Genomic DNA, 18137 nt, shown 5'->3' with positions numbered 1-18137 from the left:
TTGACCAGGCTATGAGGAATGCATGCCTAGAGCAGCACGCAGGGCTTCCTCCTGAAGGAGTGTGCATTCAACCCAGATTCAAGAGCACCTCCAACAGAGCAGGGCTGTTTCGCCTGAAGTTATCAGCTAGCAAACAGGAATACTTGGGGAGGGGGTAGGAGAGAGAGCCTCAAGATGGCAAAGAACTCCATGCCTTACAGCAGAGCTGGATGAAGTGCCAAGAAAAAAAAAATCTCTATCACTCATTAGCGTAAACACCGCACTCCACAYGCACACTGAGTGCCCTCCTTCCAGTGAGCTCATACCGTTGGCTTTTTGTTTATCTGTGCAACATTAAACAACTGTGACATCTAGAATTAGCATTCTTCCAGCACACATACAGAAAGGTATCCGTGTCAGACAGCACCCTGCTTTGTCTATAGTACTTTCCCAAAGAAGGTAAACATTTCAATTGCATGTTTTGTTTGCATTTTTCTTCACCATCTTCCTCTGGCCATCCTGCACTGTCTCAAAACACAGTTCTGCTGACCACTTGTTCTGCTGCTAAGTGCAAGCTAAAACTTTCTTCCTGTAAGCCCACAACTGGCACTTTGTATGCATTATCAAGCAGCAGACAACTTTTTTCAGGGTTATCACCATCACCTTTTCAACAAATTAACCCCTTTCATCTCACGTGACCCTGCATTATTGACAGTATTAACCTCCAAACTTCTCTACTGAAAAGCTACCACTTCTGAAGTGGCAGAGTACCAACCAGACCACCACATTCACATCATGCATTATGAAACCAAAAGGGGAAAAATCTGGGACAGGCACAAAGTATCAAGGATATGCCTCAGTCTCAGATCATCAGCTTTGAAAACTACTTTACCTGTAAAGAGATTTTCCCATATCAACTGTAAAACATCAGGACTGCAGCCTAATCTAGTTATCTGGTCTCTAACAGTGGTTACTGCTTTTACTTCCGTGGCTTTGTGACCACACAAGACAGACTGTTCTATTTAGAGAATTGAGAATCACCAACTTTTATCTTCCTCTTGGAAAAAGGATCTCAGTCAGTTGGGACAACTGACTTGAATGCAACAGATGCATTCATTTCAATTGTGCAGACACAAATGTGCAGCATTATGCATGCACCAAGCAGAATTATAGTCCTTTAAACAAAAAGGCTGCATTAACAGAAAATAACATCAGGAAGGCTCACCTGTAATGTTCTTAAGTTCTGAGGCTCAACCCCCTGAGCTCCAGGCCTGGAGGGAAGCTTGGACAGTCCCTGCTGTCCCACATGAGCAGGAGATGGCTGGACAATAGACGCTGCATTCTGGACAACAGGAGTCTAGATTGGGAGAGAATGAATACCAGCATCAACACATAGTGCTCAGGAAAGAAATCCATTGACAGACCCAATGCTGACTAGCCTAATCAATGATAAATCAAATACTAATACTTCAGAGCTGCACAAATTTACCCTCTCAGCCGACCTCAAGGTCAGCAAGCTGGGCTAGGCTATGGATTTGCTACAGCCACACTACAGTAATATCACTCACTGGCATCAGAACAAGTGCCTACTAAAAACAATGGAGTAAAAGAAGGCCCAACACCAACAGAGCGAGTCTTTGGCATGGGTCTGCTAACAGCCTTTCACAAGCCTAAGTAGCTACCACCCACAGTCCAGCCCCAAATGATGCTGCTCAGAGCTTCACCTTCTGCACCACATTCTCCTTTTGCAGCTGACTTTGCCTCAGTTTCTTCAGCAACACAAGTCTGGCCTCCTCCAGTCGTAATTCATCCCGAAGCTGTTTGATAAGCTGCTGTCGCTCCTCTATGCTTTTGCCCTGCAAACACCCAGAAAATCATTCAAAACATACCAAACTGAAACATGCTGCCATGGATTGGTAGCAAGAGAGCATCAGGAAGCATCGAACGAGCCAGGAATTTGTACTAAATACAACTGGACCATAATGGCTGGACCATCATGGTCAGAAGCCACTGTGTTGTTCAGAAAGCCCCCTTAGCACCCGAGTCCCTTGAAAGCACTCCCTTCACAGTGGAAGGGCTCCCCTCTGTAGCAACTGTCACTCTTCCTGAGAGCAACTGAGAAATTCCTTACCTTAAACATTTCAAGATTTGCTGCCTTAAGTCTTTCTTCCATACGAGAGCTGGAACGGGGACTGGAGGCCTCATTATCAGAGAGGACAATTATATCTGGTGAAGGGGTTAATCGACCCCTGTCCTGGTCACTGCATAACAAAACAAAGAAAAAAGAATGAGCCACAACATCAAAGCATGAACAGCAAACCTTGGAGTTGGAAACTCCCCTCCGCCACTGATCCACACTGGAGTTTGGCACTTCTATTTACATCTGCTGAGACGACAAACATGAGCGACCCCAACCCCCCCAGCTTCAGAGAAGGAAAAACTGCTCACAAGCAACCATAGCTGGAATGGAAAAAGCTCATTCAAAATGTTTTCTTCACCAGGATAAAAGGTGGACTGCTCTAAGTGCAAGGTAATCAAACATGTGATACAAACCCTTTCTGAGACAGGTCTATCCATGTGTTAATAACAAGCTATATAGTAACCAAATAAGAAGAGACAACTGCAACCAGGTGCTGAGATAAGAGAGAACGGGCAAGCATAACTGCATGGATACTTTTGCCTGTTATTGTTTGTACTTACTCAAAGAGATCACCACTACTTGCACGATGCTTGAGATAAGAATGGTGTACGTTCTCAGTTTAACAAAAATGTAAATATTCCAAAACCATATTAACACAATTCTATTTCAAAAGGTCATCTGTAAAGGAAAAAATCTGAAAAAATATCCTGCACAGAATCAAAAGATCCAATTGAACTGTGACCTAGAAATCAGTAGATGATAGGAGCAGCAGCTACAACAGCTCATCACTGGAAAATCAATGCTGTCATCCAGCAATATCCAAGCACTGCATCCTTCATTGTGGCATCATTCAGAGTAAGGAGACACTAATARAAACCCTTTAACTATCACCAGTTTAACGCAATAGTGCTTGGAGAGCCTTGGAAAAATGCTAAATAGCCCAGTATAAGCAGTAACCGTAGCTATAAAGGTATCAGGCATGTTGCCACAGAGGCAGACAGACTTATCGCTCTGCAGAGTAGCTGGAAGGTCTTTGGTTTGAGGCTGCAGGGGGAGGGAAGAGATGCACAGATTATCTTATCTGAAACTCCTAGCTTTGAAAACTCAGACGGAAGTACGAAGCTGGATCCAAATTCCCAGGTTTGACTACTCTGAAGGCTTTGAATTCAGACAGGATATTAAGAGCCAAACACATGGCTCACAGAGGCTTTTATGCAAAAGTTATAGAAAGCTCTGCCCCAAGCAAGAATCGCATCCCGCACAGCTAGCTGGCTTCGCAGAGCCCTTGGTGTAGCAGCAGTTCAGCAAGACCGCTCAGCAGCTTCAGCTTCTCACCACTGCAGCYGCCTTTGTAGGCCCTTCTGAGCATCAGCGTTGCTTAGCTGCCTCCTCCTCCCTGTCCCTACTGACCAGCTCACCCCTCATTTCTCATAAAGAACTTGTCAAAGGTGGCAGACAGTAAAGTTTTTAAGTTTTGTGTTAGCAGTACAGGCCTGACCGTCCTGAACAGCCAGAGCACAAAGTCCAGTCTGGGACAGGAGAAGACATTCAAGACTGGTTTGCTCTCACTCCTGCACATCTCCGATGCTGCTGGATGAGCAAGTTTGGAAGCAACCTTTGCTGCTCTGCGTGCTACAGTCACGACAAGCGATGTCCACAAGATTTACTGTGCTAAGACAAGCTCTCTGCCAGCTCCAGCAGAGTTAATAAGCCCTGTAAGATGAGGGTGGTTTGTCCACTGCAAATTCCATTGGTGCAAAAGAGTCTGTGGGTGGCTGCTCATCCAGGGAAATGCCCCCAGCAACATGGTTCCAAAGCATCCACAAAAACTAAAACAACAACAAAAAAAGCACAAAACCACTTTGCTGAGCCCMAAAGAACTGGGGACACTGCTCTGCATGATATTCCTACACATATTATTTTAGAGTCCTCAATAACCTCTTTGTGGGCCATTACAGACCTAAAGTGTCATATGAACATAGCATCTTTTGATCACTGGATATCCTCCTCTTTTATAAATCTTATTTCAGTACCCTAAGGACACTGCGTACACGATCCAAACCAGGAGCTTCTGAACTGCTGCTCCCTCTGCGGAGCTGTGGGAACAATTCCTCAGCTCTGCAGAGGCAGGAGGAAAGCTGGTGCCTCCCAGAGAGGCAGAGGCCATGGCCAACCCCAGCCTGAATGGTTGCCACTCGSCGAGCAGCACGGACAGACAGAAAGMTGGACCACGCCTCAGCAACCAAGGAGCTGGAGAGCTGTGCAGAGCAGGAGGACGTGTTTCACAATCTGCCTCCATATTTTATACGCGTTCAGTCACCTCGCGTAGTTAAGAACAAAGCTTCTGGTGTTCAAAACCTTGCGTGCTGCACGCGCCGCCTGCCCGGCTCATTCCTGCAATCTGTTTGTGCCTTATGGCTTGCCAGTCCCCCTCGGTTCCCCGCAGCTGGCCTGTCCAAGACGCCGTCTCTGGGTGCAAGCCTCGGGGCACACCTCTAAGCAAGGGACACTTGCTTCTGACAGCTCCTGACTGAATTTCTAGCTGGCTGCACAGCCTGTGCCCTAGCAGCACAGTTGGCAGAGAAGGCCCAGAACAGCCTATGCAGATAAAGTCAACGCAATCCAGACCAGGCAAACGAATCTGCATCGAGACTTTCACATTCAGCCAGCTGAGAACAAGAGCTCCTCCGTGACGAACACGAGACAGCCCTCGAGTTGTCCATCCCCAATGGTGCTTTAGTGGGATCCTGCTCCTAGCTACCCCAAATGCCTACTTCCAAATGATTGCTTATGGTCCATCTACACACGAAACTGCTCTGAAACGAATTCACCCTCGCAATCAACCGAATATCCCAGGGGATCTYGCAGCGACCATTCCCCAGATCAGGTTTCAAGTGTCAATACTTGATGACCAAGGGTTTGGACAAGAGGCTCTSTGGTATTCCAAGTGTTATAGGTCAAAAATAAACCACGTCAGGCTTCTGCTAGCACCAAAGGTCCCTTCTCCCTTCACGGCCGATCGCGACTCACAACAGCCAGGGCTTTGCGCACAGTGCTGCATCACGCGGGGCAGTCGCTAGTACGAAACTGCGTGTTTTGATGTGGATCTCGGACGTGCTTGCTTTGAGCGACAACACCCAAAACTGCCACAAGACTTGGAAGAGWCGGGCTAAAGCTGATTAAACACTGAGCTTTTTGTTGAGTAAAGCCACCGACACCTCAGACTCGCCATGCCAATGCAGTGACCTGAACCTGACCAGAGCCCTTGCCGGACAAAACCTGCATGTTACCTGGCAGCCGCCAGCTCCAAGGCCACCTCTAGCACCTCGTTCAGCTCCAGCCACAGCTCCCTCTACGAGAGAGAACGCTGGCAGTGTGACACGTTGGGGAGCTGTTAAAGAGCCTATCCACACTTCATGGCTGCCTCCACCTACAACAGTTTTTCTTGCTCCTGGAGAGTCCCCTTCCATCTCTGGGCGCATCTCAAGTATGCCCAGAGCAATCAAGATCTGCATTTTAGTTCAGACCTTGCCTAAATGCAGGCTGCCACTACTGCTTCTGGTGAGTATTTTGGACAAGCACTGAGATAGGTCTGGGCTGTTTTATTTACATTCCRTTGACAAAAAGAGCCAACATTAAAGCCAGACAGGAGAAAACAGGGCCATCTGCAAAGAGCTGCTGGATATGTCAGCATTGTTTTATTTACTTTTGTCAAGGCAAGGGCATAATTACAACAAAACTACTGGAAGAAAAGCTACACTGATGATGCAAGAGGCAGACAAAGGTGAAAAGCACCTTCCCCAAGAGAGCTCCTCTAGCATAATGACCCCTTATCATATAAGATCAGTATATTATCATATCATATAATGACTGCTTAGCAAAGTCAAATATTACCAAATCAAATTTCTATTGCTAGACACTTTCATGCTAAGTTATTTCAAAACTTCTGGCAGCTTTCTTCTCCCTCTTCTTAAGGCTGATTGAATTGGAAACACCACTTATTTCTGAAGGCAGCCGTCTTCTCATGGTTAAATCTTTCATCCCCAACTTTTCCTTGAAACAATATATTTTATGAGAAATTCAGGATTTCAAGAATTTGACCCAAGACAACATGGCTGCCTTCCAYGTGGCACGTATCTATGTCCAATTCCAGCGTCTGACTAGATTCTCTGCTTCTTGTACAACATTGAAGCAACTCAACTGAACAATTTTAGGCGTGAAGTCAGCACACAGACAGTGCTCCTCCATGCCAGAGGCCTGCTCGTTATTTCTTCAGGAGGAAGAAAATCCATGTAGTAACTTACTCAGAGCCATCTCCATTCCTACCCCCATTTAACACCTCTAGCCTAAAAACATGTGTGAAGTGACTGAATGTTACCTGCATTGCACACACTCAGTCTCAAACAAAAGCTGCAAAGCAAGCGAGCCAGAGAGCTGCGACAGGAACTCGCGATTCCTGGGTCCACCTTCACCAGGCCACACTGGCCACCCTCGCCTTCGAACTGCAGAACAACACTAACCTTAAGTGAACAGACCAGCTATGCGCAAAGGTGCAGCTTAGCAGGACAGCAAGACTGCGCAACACGCTCACATCTGGCCATTGCTCCTGCAGGGCCGCTTTGGAGAACTGCACTTTTTACAAGTGCACCATCACAACATTACACTTGCAACAGGACATGAATAAACCTTGCATGCTCAAGAAGGGTGTTGCTTTTATCTGAATGCTTCCACGAGTGCACAAGTATCACGCCGTGGAATACTACAACAATGTTTCCGCCTGACCACATACAGTTCACCACATTTTAAGAGGCTAAACCAATGGCACAGGCAACTGGACTGAGTTAAGCCACATATTTTCATTAAAGAAAAATATAAGCGATATTCTCCTCCCCATTTCTGGAACTTCAGATYTCTTCACCACTTCTGATTCTCTACAAGCCAGAATTTGACAAATAAGTAAGTGTCAATGAAGGCATTAATCCTCTATAACATACAATACGCTAGGATGTACCCACATGCTGCAACAGCAGAAAATCTTTGCCTTCAAAGCCCCCTTCTACCACCTGCACAGTTAGGTAGGCTCCTTTCCAGTTAGGAAAGGAGCCCCCAGACATTCAGAAAGCACACCATCTTTATCCAAAAGCTACCATCAAGACAAAAAAAAAAAACCCATACAATATAGCAATCAAGACAACTTAAGTTTTCCAGAATCACAATACAGTTCCTTTCAACTTGAAGAAAAGAGACTGAGAACAAACAATGCTGGCAACACCTGTCCTTTCACTAAACAAGGCATCTTTAAAGGAGCTATGAAGAGGAATTAATCCTGCCCTAACATGTAAAGCATTTCTGCTAAAGAAGCCAACCTTCCAGACCACATGCAAAGATATATCCAGCCAGCTGGGACACTGGCATCTGACTGGCCTGCAAAAAAATGCTTCTGTCACTGCAGGTTGCATCTCTGCAAAGGARCTACTACTGCCTCTTTTAAACACACTTCACTCCAAGTCACTRCAAGCATCTGGTTCCTCAAAGTGCTGTCATTCATTTAAAGTAYCAAGAAAACATCACAGGAAGGTCCAACACTGTGCTTAGTTCAAGTAGGACTCCTCCRTTCAGTTGCTTAGCCTGTTTGCCAAGTCTAGATTGAGTCAGTATCCAAATCAAGTAGAAAAACAAAGTAATTTAACATTTGTTTCTTTCTCCCTTCAAAGAGAAGCAAAACAAAAACAAAGAGGCAGAACGCATTAATGCTGCATAGCACAAGTTCTCCTTATGGCTCTACAAACTTGCACTCCTTTGCACAGAACATGACTGCAGGTGTTGATTGAAGAAGTAGCTAGAGTTCACTCATGATAAAAATCAGGTGTGTGCACTGTGCATCAGATGGATGCAAATACAGAGAACACAAGGAATACCAATGCTTCTCCCAGAAACAGACATAACTCACTAGCACTTGATAACTCAGGCAATTGCTTTTCATGAGCAGTCTCAAGCTCAGCAGGGAAAAATAATTACTTCTTCCTCTCAGAGTCACTAGCCCAGCCAGGGTCAGCTTTGAGAGYGATTGTCCATGCACTTGCATTAGGCTGCCAGCTAAATAAAGGACTTTAGCTGTCACTTTTGTAGATGTTAATAAAAAAACTTTTACTGGAGTGGGATGCCTCCTCCTTCGCACTCACTGGCAGGGGTTATGTTGCTACCACCCAACCATTTTAAACTTACCATACTAAACGCATGGATAAAGAAAGAGAAGAAACAACATCCATCTGTTTTGGGGGTAGAATAAGAACGATAGCAGAAGTAAAAACAATACAAGTACAGTGCTGAATGTTTCCAGAGAAACTCTATTGGGATAGCAGCCTCTGTTGGTCAGATTTCAGCCARAGGCACCTCACAGACATCAAGATACCAGGAAGACTCTCCCGAGTCTCCAGGACCATGAAATRTTGATTTAATTTCTGACTTGGGATCTCACATCTGGCTGAAAAGAGGATTAATAATATGCTAGCTGCAAACTCTAGTGATCYAGTGCTTACCTTCTCCTTGCACTCATATCCACTGGCTCATCATTAATGTTTTCCTTCCCTGGCCTCCCTGCAGTTCTGCCATCTCCATGGGGCCTAAGGCTCCCATTCAGCTTTTCTTCATAGACTTTCACACCATCCTGTTTTACTGGGAGCTCATGGGGCACATCAATGCCTGAGAGGTCTTTCCTCTTCAGCAGTGCCAGCATCTTCAGGCGTTCCATCGCCTCATGTCCTTCCATTTTCAATCTTTTTGCCAGGACATCATCCCGGTCATCTGCTTGGTCCAAGCTCCGTTTTAAGAGGTTCAGGCGTAAAGCATCTTCTGTCATTCTGTCCATCCTGCAGGGCAGAGGTTAGCAAAAGAATAAAAATCAGTATCATGACAAACAGAAAGCAGCTGTAGCGGACCTATTCTAACTCATACATAACATCTTGACAAAGAGCAGAGCTGCGCATGGGCATTCCCCATGCAGCTTCATCCCCCGGCCTGCGTGGACCTCTATGCTCTCCTTTCTCAGGAAGGGTGTACCACTGATGCGGCACCTGGAGCACTGACCTCCCACGCGTGTGCATGCATTAACCTGTTAACAGCACGTTGTGTGCTTTTGTTCCCAATCCTGAACCAGCCAGACAGGGAGTTTCCCAAGCAGTGTAGATTAACTGCACACACCGGAATGGTGAGAGCACCCTGGAGCCCCTGACAACAGAGACACAATCCCTCAGTCGACATTAAAAGGCGGCTGGCTGCTGCACAGTAAGACTTACCAGAAAGAGAAGCTGAAAAACACTAAAATCATTCAGACACACAGCCTGTGCTGTGAAGGAAATCAGATTTTAGGGGGTTCTGGTGGTGGGGAGGGACAAAATGCTTTTTTCTTTGAAAAAAGCTCCTCAGATGAGGGCCAAATATTTCAAATCTTCCTCTAAYGAGAGGCAGGCAGCCAACTTTTCCTCTTTAAACTAAAGAAAACCCCCTGCCATGCCATTTTTCTGTAGTCACCTGCTCTTCAGGTAAGCGATCCTGCTAGTCTGTAAGGAATGCAAGGCACCTTCTCACTAGTTTCACACACCAAGAGGGTCCCCACCCGCTCTTACCCGCTTGCTCCCCCCACTGACAGCCTGCCTCTCCTCCAGGTGCAGCAGTGCCCCGCGGCTAACAGATGTGCAGGGTGGGGGGGCGAGTCGCAGGGCCTATCATAACCTCACCTCCCCGCGGCCAGGCTGCCAAGAAGCTAGTTCCGAGAAAGTCAAGAGATCTCCACCTGCAAACAGGGCCCATTTCTGACGGGCTGCTCAGACCCACCAGCTCAGGGGGGTCTTTGCTTACTGACGAACAGACTGGGGTGGGGGGTGATGACAAACCACGCAGAGACTTAGAGCAAGTATAGAAAGAAGGAATGGTGAGARTAGTGACAACTTTTTCCACCGAGTTCTGCGTGCTAGCAGCTTACAGTGGTGCACAGCACACAGAAAGAAGCAAGCTGCAGAGACAAACATTTTGCTAAATACACAAGACAGACAATACAGAACGAGCTGAACGTGTGCCCCCGAGTGCCCTCCTCGGTGCCAGGCTACCARCGCAGGCCTGAAGACTCAGACATTTTGAGATCTCTGGCAGCTGCCAGAGGGAGCCCAATTACTTGGGCGCACTGTAACACGATGCCAAGGCAGCTATATACAGCRCAGGGAAAGAGATTAGTTCACACAGTTAGTCTCATTTCCAATCACTTTATTATTAATGTTTGCACGCTCTGAACAAAAAGATGATGYCGAAGCACCCAAATCTCAGTCATCTCTGCTACTACATACTCTTTTAAGGTGGAGCTTACAGCCATTACTAAATCTGGCTTCAAATAACTCACAAGATAAAAAAACTCACAAAGCCAAATTTCTGCCAAGACGATATTGTTCTGGATCAGCTATAAAATCCCTATAATTATACGCAATTAAAAGTACAGCCCTCACACAAGTTCAGCTACAGCATCAAGGCAGTGATAGGGTTTCAGGGATACAAGCTGCGCCACAGAAGCATTAATCTTAACGATGGGGTACGGTCACCTTAGGCAGCAAGAAAACAAGTGAAAATCTGCAATACAACAGGAAAAAAAATCCAGTCAACCCTCTGGCACTGGTCTGATCTCAAGACAGGTTGCCATATTAAGGGTCAACACCTTAGATGTCTTCCTACTCAACAGTCTAGTCTCTCTGCAAGGAGAATTCATGTATACTGTAACCAAATATAGAAAGGCAAGCACAGACAAGCTCAGGAAGTGCTCTGGAAGACTCACAAAATGTGTCTCTGCTCTCCCATCCCAACAATTGACCCCCGGGTTAAATTGAAGATGTGAGTGCTGGTGGGTTATTTAAGAACCACAGGAGAGCAAGAACCCTCCTTGCACCCAGCACTACAGTTTGGAGCCAGCTGCCGGGAAAACACCTTGCTCCAATTAATGCGGCAACGAAAGGGCCTCCATGATAGCTTCCTCCACTTAACACTCTTGGGAGACGAAAGAAGGTAARGAGTAAGAAGTCCAGATACTTGGCAGCCAAAGGCTGAAGCATAGAAAGGGAGCATACATACTTCCTAACCAGCTGTCACTTAGAGCTGCAGCCTTCACTATTTGCTTTAGGACATATTAAACAAGCTTCCCTAGATAATGACACAGCCAGCCATGAGTAAAGTCACTCTGCAGGCACTTTCCTATTGAAAAGCCCTATCATCTCTATTAAATGGGCTCCACATTGGCATGTAAACTGGATGTACTGTTAAAACACACACAGCATAGGAAAGTTGATACYACCTTAACTGACAAGCAATCTGAAGCAATTTCACTGAATTATGTCTTGGTACTCAAAAACCTTGCACTGCTTCATGCACATAGATATTTCATGTCACATGTTCTGGCACTAAGACAAATATAGCCATAATATTTGCTGGCAAGCAGAAAAATAAAACAATGCTAGAGTGCACAGAGGAGAGTCAGACTTCCTGAAGACACAAAGGTCTGTTTCTGGACATCAGAAGGGCAGCAAGACATACCTATGCAAGAAAAAAAACACACTGGAGTGTCGTAAGAAATCACCCGTTAAAAAAAAAAAGAAAAAGTTTAAGGCCACGTCTGCACCTCGAGGTGTCTCTTTTCCATGATGTTGTCATAGACAGACACTTGATTGCTGTGGTCAAAAAGTGAGTTCTCCTGTTCTGCAGATTATAATTTTCACTGTGCTTTGATGGTGTTTCAGAAAGAACAACAGCCCTTTGGAGATGGTTATTTAAGCAAGCTGAAGCACAGCCTTGAAACACTGGAAGAGCTGTTTGTTTCCTTTAAAGATCTACCTCAGACACTGTCAGTTTGAACTGCTACATGGGAAAACAGAATGAAATTACCTGTGAGTAACTGCTATTCTGGAGCTGCCTCCGTGCACCTTTAAGTATAAGGAAGTTGTAAAGYGCTGTCTGCAAGAGCACAGGAGGCGCGGAGCATACCACCTCTCACAAATCAAAGTCTGTGAATGAAACGAAGCCAGCAATGGAGGTACTGGGAGTACCTGTCCCAAACAGCACAGGTGCTCTCATGAGTTACAGCGCTCAAGCTAGGCTCGGCAGTGGCCAGACTCCAGTGCAGGTCTCAGGACGGGAAGGGTGGTTAGCACGTGTTCATCCCAGTGCTTGTGTCATGCAATGGAGCAAAGAGCCATGCTGCTGCAGCACAGCAGCCAGGTGTCTTCTCCAGAGCCTCCAGCTCAGCTGGAGCACGTGTCAAAAGCAATGCTGCCACCAGCAAGTCCACAAAGGGAACACAGTACCACTGTACAAGAACGACACTTTTCCTGAGCAAGTCAGGTCTCCTTTCCATCTCCTGTTCCCAAGAGGAAAGGGCTGGCGCAGGCAGCCTACCTTTTCCATCATTTCAGAGTTGGGCAAAGTGAGTTTTGGTGTACCTCTTTTACACAGATCTAATAATCCTGCTCTATCACAAGAGTGCTACCACATCCCCAAAACACGCAGCTTTCCTGTAATTTTCCAGCTTTGCTTTGACCCACTCTTGGAGTAACAGAAATAGCAGTTTACCTTTTGGCAAGTTAAGGAAACGCTGTGTCGTGGGACCTGGAACTCAGCTGGAACACCTCAGAAGTGGGAGATCAATGTTTTGGCCTACAAGCACTGAAATGAAACCCTATGGCCAACAGTCAGCTGCATTTTGACAGTATCAGTTACCATACAGACACCCACTTGCTATGGAAGGAAAGAAACTTAGCATGCCAGGAACAAACCCCTGCTTGCAAAGACGTGAGTAGACAGTATCTCAAGGGTTTCAAAAAGGCCTCCTCTTTAAAATAAGTGGCTTCTTTGGAAGAAAGAAATCAAAACCTCTATCATCAGAAATAGGTACTGTAACTATTTAATCCTTTCAAGAGGAGATGTACCAGGCTTGGTAAGGAGCATGCACTTTCAGCCGGATTCAATAAAAATTAAATTAGGCTTCAGATTCTTTATTGAATGGGGCCCTTCAGTGTTAACACTYGGTCGTGAGGATGGGGGAAGGGATGTAGGGGGGGCAGAAACTGCAGCTTTACTAGAAGTCCTAGGAATTTCCAGAACATCTTCCCCTTTCCTTAACTGAACTGCAGAAAAGGGCAAGCCAGAAAAGAGTGCTTCACTTGATCCAAAATTAGCAGAAATCGATAGGAATTCTTTAAACCACTGGCTATTTAACAAGTCTGAAGGTCAGACAGTTAGGAACTTCAGTACTCGTCTGCTTTGTGTCAAAGTAACCCAAATTAAAAACAGAGATTAAACCTCTCCAGTTTGACTTATGAGTGATTTTGAATCCAAGGACTGGCTATTGAAGAGCTAGCTCTTTATCAGTAATCTGGAATTACAAACTACAGCAACAGCAGAATTCCTCCCCTCTGAACTTTAGAGGCCTTTCAAAAGAAATCAGCTAAGTTGGACAGGAACAGGACCACTCTAAGGGGATGTACATGCAGATACTTCAAATCCCATTCAGCTGCATTAGACAACATGCTTGCATTCGAGTCACACCTGAATGACAAGAGGCAATGGAGCACATCTTCATCAACACAGTAACACAAACCGGATGATTCAGACCCAGCTCCTGCCACCTACTCTAGCAATCCTCCAATAAATCACTTCCAATAAATCACTTCCAGAGTTCTTGCACATCCAAAGAAGCAGGCTCTCCATTTCATTTTCCTAAAGGAACTTTTGTATGAAAATAAATAAATAAATAAATAAAATTAAAAAAAGAAATCAAAACAAACTTCTCAAGTGGTGGCAAAATCCCCAAGGGAAAACAAAAGCGCTACAAGACATGTTTTGTTTCTGACTTGATACAGACTGTAATTATCTCCAATTGCACCTCTGCAGGTGAACAGGCTTAGCAACTACCTAGAAAATGCSAGTGTCAGTTTAGAACCAACACTCAGAAGTTAAAGGACTCCTCAGGAGAAGGAGGCTAGAGGAGAAGACAAGGCACCATGCTCAGCTCGGGCTGCAAAGGCGCAGGGCAGAAGTCTAGAGGCGTAGCAAGTACTGACAGCGAGTCTCACCTCCCGAGTCTACTCCTCCTCCTAACCATGACCCATTTGCTCTTTTTTTGCTTACCATCAATCCTCCTCCCAAGGCACCGACTACACTCCCTCCTCAAGAAAAACTACATGAAAAGCAACATCTTAAGTTGGAGAGCATGCAAAACAAGATTGGCCATGTCCTTCCCCCTCCCAGGAAGTTGAAGGAAAAATTGCTCCAAAAGGGCTTTTTGCTCAGATTCCTAGAAGGCAAACCTGGAAAACAAGCCTCACAAAACTGTAATGGCATCATCATTGTTCTCTACCTACTGTAACTTCCTTACGTAAAGGCTTCAGGATCCCACATCTTACACTTCATTATATGCCAAATATTGTCACCCAGTCTAACTCCAGAACTACTTCTCCGCTCTGTTGTCATCTAGCACCAGCTGGTTTGCACAACCCTTCCTAGCTTAYAAGCACAGGAGCCTTCCTCTCTGCATTCCCTGCCACCTTGAGCCTTAGCTTCACTCGTTTTCAGCCTCTACAACTCATCTAGCTTCTCACAGTGTCCCCACAAGTGCGTTAGATACCAAGCAGAATATTGCCTTGTTCTGCATGGCAGTTCAGTACAAAAACGCAATAGCAGCTGGCAGATTTACGGGTGAGGGGAGAAGCAGGAGGAGCCAAGCTAAGCAAATTCKGGCTGAAGCGCACATCCAGTGGCCTAGTACGCAGAGACCCACCAAGGAGCCAGCCTGTGCAGAGGTGCGGGTCATTCAGCTGTGTTCAGCACAGTAAGCGGCAAGGCAATCAGTTTCAGCATCATGTTCTCTTCTATACGTTCTTTTAGCTTTAGGCAGTTTCACTTCTCTGGTGCTAGAAATACAGGTTTTCCATGGTCAGACAAACAAAACAGCAGCCCAATTTACTATTTATATTTGATACAGCACCCACAATTGCACACACCATGCAAAAAGAGAAAAAACACACACACACAACACTATTTTAAAGGTTGGAACAAGTGAGTTCAGCTAAAAAACGAATATTATACTAGAGAAGCAACTGTATCTAGGGACTAGTTATACACAATTCTTAACGTGCAATCTATATAAGGCTGTACAGATTAAGTGTCATTCTTAGATTTACTTGATGAAGATTAGCAACAGAAAGTTGGCAGCAATAGCAAAAGTTAGCTTCAACTTCAGCTTATTCAGTGAAGCTGCAGCTCCAGGACACCACAACTCCAYCACACACTCTTTTCAGGGCTCCTTCATTTTGTTAACTCACACCTTTGCTTTCCTTGAGTCCTTCATGACCAACCACATCATTACCCAAAACTCAGACTCTCTAGAACTAACTGATGGGCTCCAATTAATAAACTCACACACAAAGCTGAAAGAGAACCATTAAAACATCTATGCTTGACAGCCCCTGCCATCCTGTCTACCRACAACACCCAGAAAGAAAACTTTACAGAACAAAAAGGCATGTTATCAATGATCTCCTGTAGGAACGAGCATTGCCCAACCTCTCTAAGGGCAGAGAGTGAAGCTTCAGATCAGTGTTTGCAGGCACAGAAAAAATAGGGAGTAATTTTCCAATTTATACCTTTGAATATGATCCAGACTGCAAGGAGCAACCTGCATTTCCTTCTTATCCAAGGGTCCACAAACTGGTAGAGAGAAGCTGAGGACAAGGCCAGGACATCCAGAAGCCACAGTAGGAAGCTGAGACACCTTCCACTGCAGGACTTCGAGGTCTTGGCTTTCCACTCATCCAGATGCCCGTCAGCCATGCAGGACCATCCATCCCATGAAGCATGCATCAGCCAAGATCGAGGCGTTGCTGCAGGCAGGATGCTCTCTGCTGCTCCATCCCCAAGCTGAGCAAAGCAAATAATTTCCTCTTTCTTCTTTTTTCCCCTCTACCAACTCTACACTATGAGGAATCTCAAATTTGCCTCCTCTCTAAACTAGCACGGACGAAAGCCTTTGCTTTGCAGAGCACTCCAAAATACTTTTGGCAATGTTACTGGTGCCTTCCTGCGAAGCTGTTTATACTGGCCGCAGTCATGGGCATCAGAGGTAAGACGGACTCTCCAACAGACGAAGYCTGACATTTTTTAAAGGAAAAAAATTCCCTGGCCACGTGTTTCCAGTGACACAAGGTCTCACCAGTCCCTCCCCCACCCAATAACAAGCAGTTTCCACCTCTCTTAGTCATCCTTACTCAAGCAGCACAAGGAGTTACTATGAGCAGAGCTGTCGCACAGACGTCGCCGCCAGCCCTCAAACAGCAGGGCTGCCTACCTGAACTCCTGCCTCCCAGGCAGGGAACGCGAGCATCCGTGACGGAGAATAAAAGCACAAACCAGAGGCTGGCCCTTGCACCGTTCCTCAGGAAGTCACTGATCTTCCATAGAGGGAAGCCRCAAGGCCTCAGCAACAAGCGCCACGTCACCGGCCGGGCAGCACGTCCACGGGACCCGTTTGCAGTGCAACGCGGAGCCAAGGGAAATATGCTATATACAGATCTCACGTTTATTTTTCTTCTTGTTCCTTTACCATTCAGGTAAGGAGTCACCTTTATAAGCAGCAGATGCACAGACAGGGTTAATGAGACAACTTTGGACAGTTGCATCACTGTGGATGCCCGGCCCTGGCAGCACGAGGCCAGGTAAGTGGAGAAGACAGTGCTTGGGCCTTCAAGAAGGTCAGCTGGGCCAGCGCCACAAGCACATCTTTCAGCCCTCCCCTGGTTCAGGGCACTTGCAGTGTTCCACAGGACACAAGGAGACCACTAATACACACTGAATTGTCCACTCTTACAAAGAGAGYGAGAGCAGTAGCAAGAAGTTGTTCTGGATAGTTTATCTACACAAATTACTTKTCCAGGAGGCTGGTTTGGGCTCTCATAACATCATACCACTAACCCCACTCTGCAYGACAATGCAATAGTCAGACCCGGATAACACCGAACATTTTATGGAAGCGATGGAGTATGTGTAAATGTATTATACACACACATTTATGAGTATGTATATGTCCATATACATATAGGAGCAAAAATCCACAAGCAAGCAGGTCATTATGGTTTGGTTGAACCTTCACGTAAAAGAGAAAGGGGATTAGTACCAGAAGAAACACAGCAACACTCAAATGAGGAAAAAGTTTGTACAGTCCTTTGAAAACGTTATCTGAAAACTCTGAGTAGGAAGTGGTGGTAAAGGACAACTGCCAATGCCATTAATAGAGAAGTGAGAACAGAACRTAACTATAGACAGGACTCTACAGTAATTTCAGGAGACTGGAAGCATCTTAAACATTTTGAGAAGGAGTATTTTGTAAAAGATTGGTTTCTGCTCTTCCCAAGTGCAGTAAGCATAAATTCATCTACGTGCAAAGCCTACAACACCTTAACAATGCCTGGGAAGAACAGGGCACCWTTTTTTTTTAATTTTTTTCTCCCAAGCGTAATACAGAAGAAAGCACAGAAACATACAGCAACATCAYTTCCAAAAACTCAGGCACTGCTGACTGAGTGACACTGTTTGGAAGGGTAGAGAAGCCCCTAATTTCCAAATAGATGAGAACAGGTTTCAGTCACCAATCCTTCAGCCACGGACATACATGTAGTAAACGAGACTGCAACACTCAGTAAATCCAAGTATTTTTGCTGCTTCAYGCTATCGAAGCAGACTAAGCATGCAGCAGAGGCAACCCAGGGGAGGCAGAGCGAGACACCCCATAGCAAAAGTCTCCCTTCTACCACTTGAGGAGTGCCAGACTCTCAGCCCAAATCAGTGTCTCCGCATTGCTTCCAACTTTAGCCTCAATTTCAGACTACAGCATACAAGACTTTGCTCCAGTTCACCAACAGGAACTACACAGCCAAATGGATTAAACCCCACTGGGACCAGAGACTGCAGAAGCAATGCATGTGTACACACACAC

The 18137-nt window shown here is 45.7% G+C and overlaps 1 protein-coding gene across 6 annotated transcripts in view; it reads right to left on the bottom strand.

Annotated features, from left to right (window-relative positions):
- Nucleotides 1–18137, bottom strand: part of GATAD2B (GATA zinc finger domain containing 2B) — a 49690-nt gene that overhangs the window by 12982 nt on the left and 18571 nt on the right. For 4 of the 6 annotated variants that reach the window (XM_085315378.1, XM_085315379.1, XM_085315377.1 and 1 more), the window contains 4 exons: nt 8659–8988; nt 2111–2240; nt 1704–1835; nt 1205–1336 (listed from right to left, as the gene is read on the bottom strand). In XM_085315378.1, coding sequence (XP_085171504.1) covers nt 1205–1336; nt 1704–1835; nt 2111–2240; nt 8659–8987 — 723 coding nt within the window. In that variant the 5' untranslated portion in view covers nt 8988. Of the gene's footprint in view, nt 1–1204; nt 1337–1703; nt 1836–2110; nt 2241–8658; nt 8989–9649; nt 9666–14927; nt 14940–18137 lie in introns of those variants that run through there. The other 2 variants (XM_085315380.1, XM_085315381.1) reach the window with 2 other exon arrangements.

Source organism: Rhea americana, unplaced genomic scaffold, assembly GCF_003343005.1.
Source record: "Rhea americana isolate MKP2758 unplaced genomic scaffold, rheAme1 scaffold_429, whole genome shotgun sequence".
NCBI lineage: Eukaryota > Metazoa > Chordata > Aves > Rheiformes > Rheidae > Rhea > Rhea americana.
The sequence above is the reverse complement of the archived record's forward strand: the minus strand, read 5'-3'. Positions and strand labels throughout refer to the sequence as shown.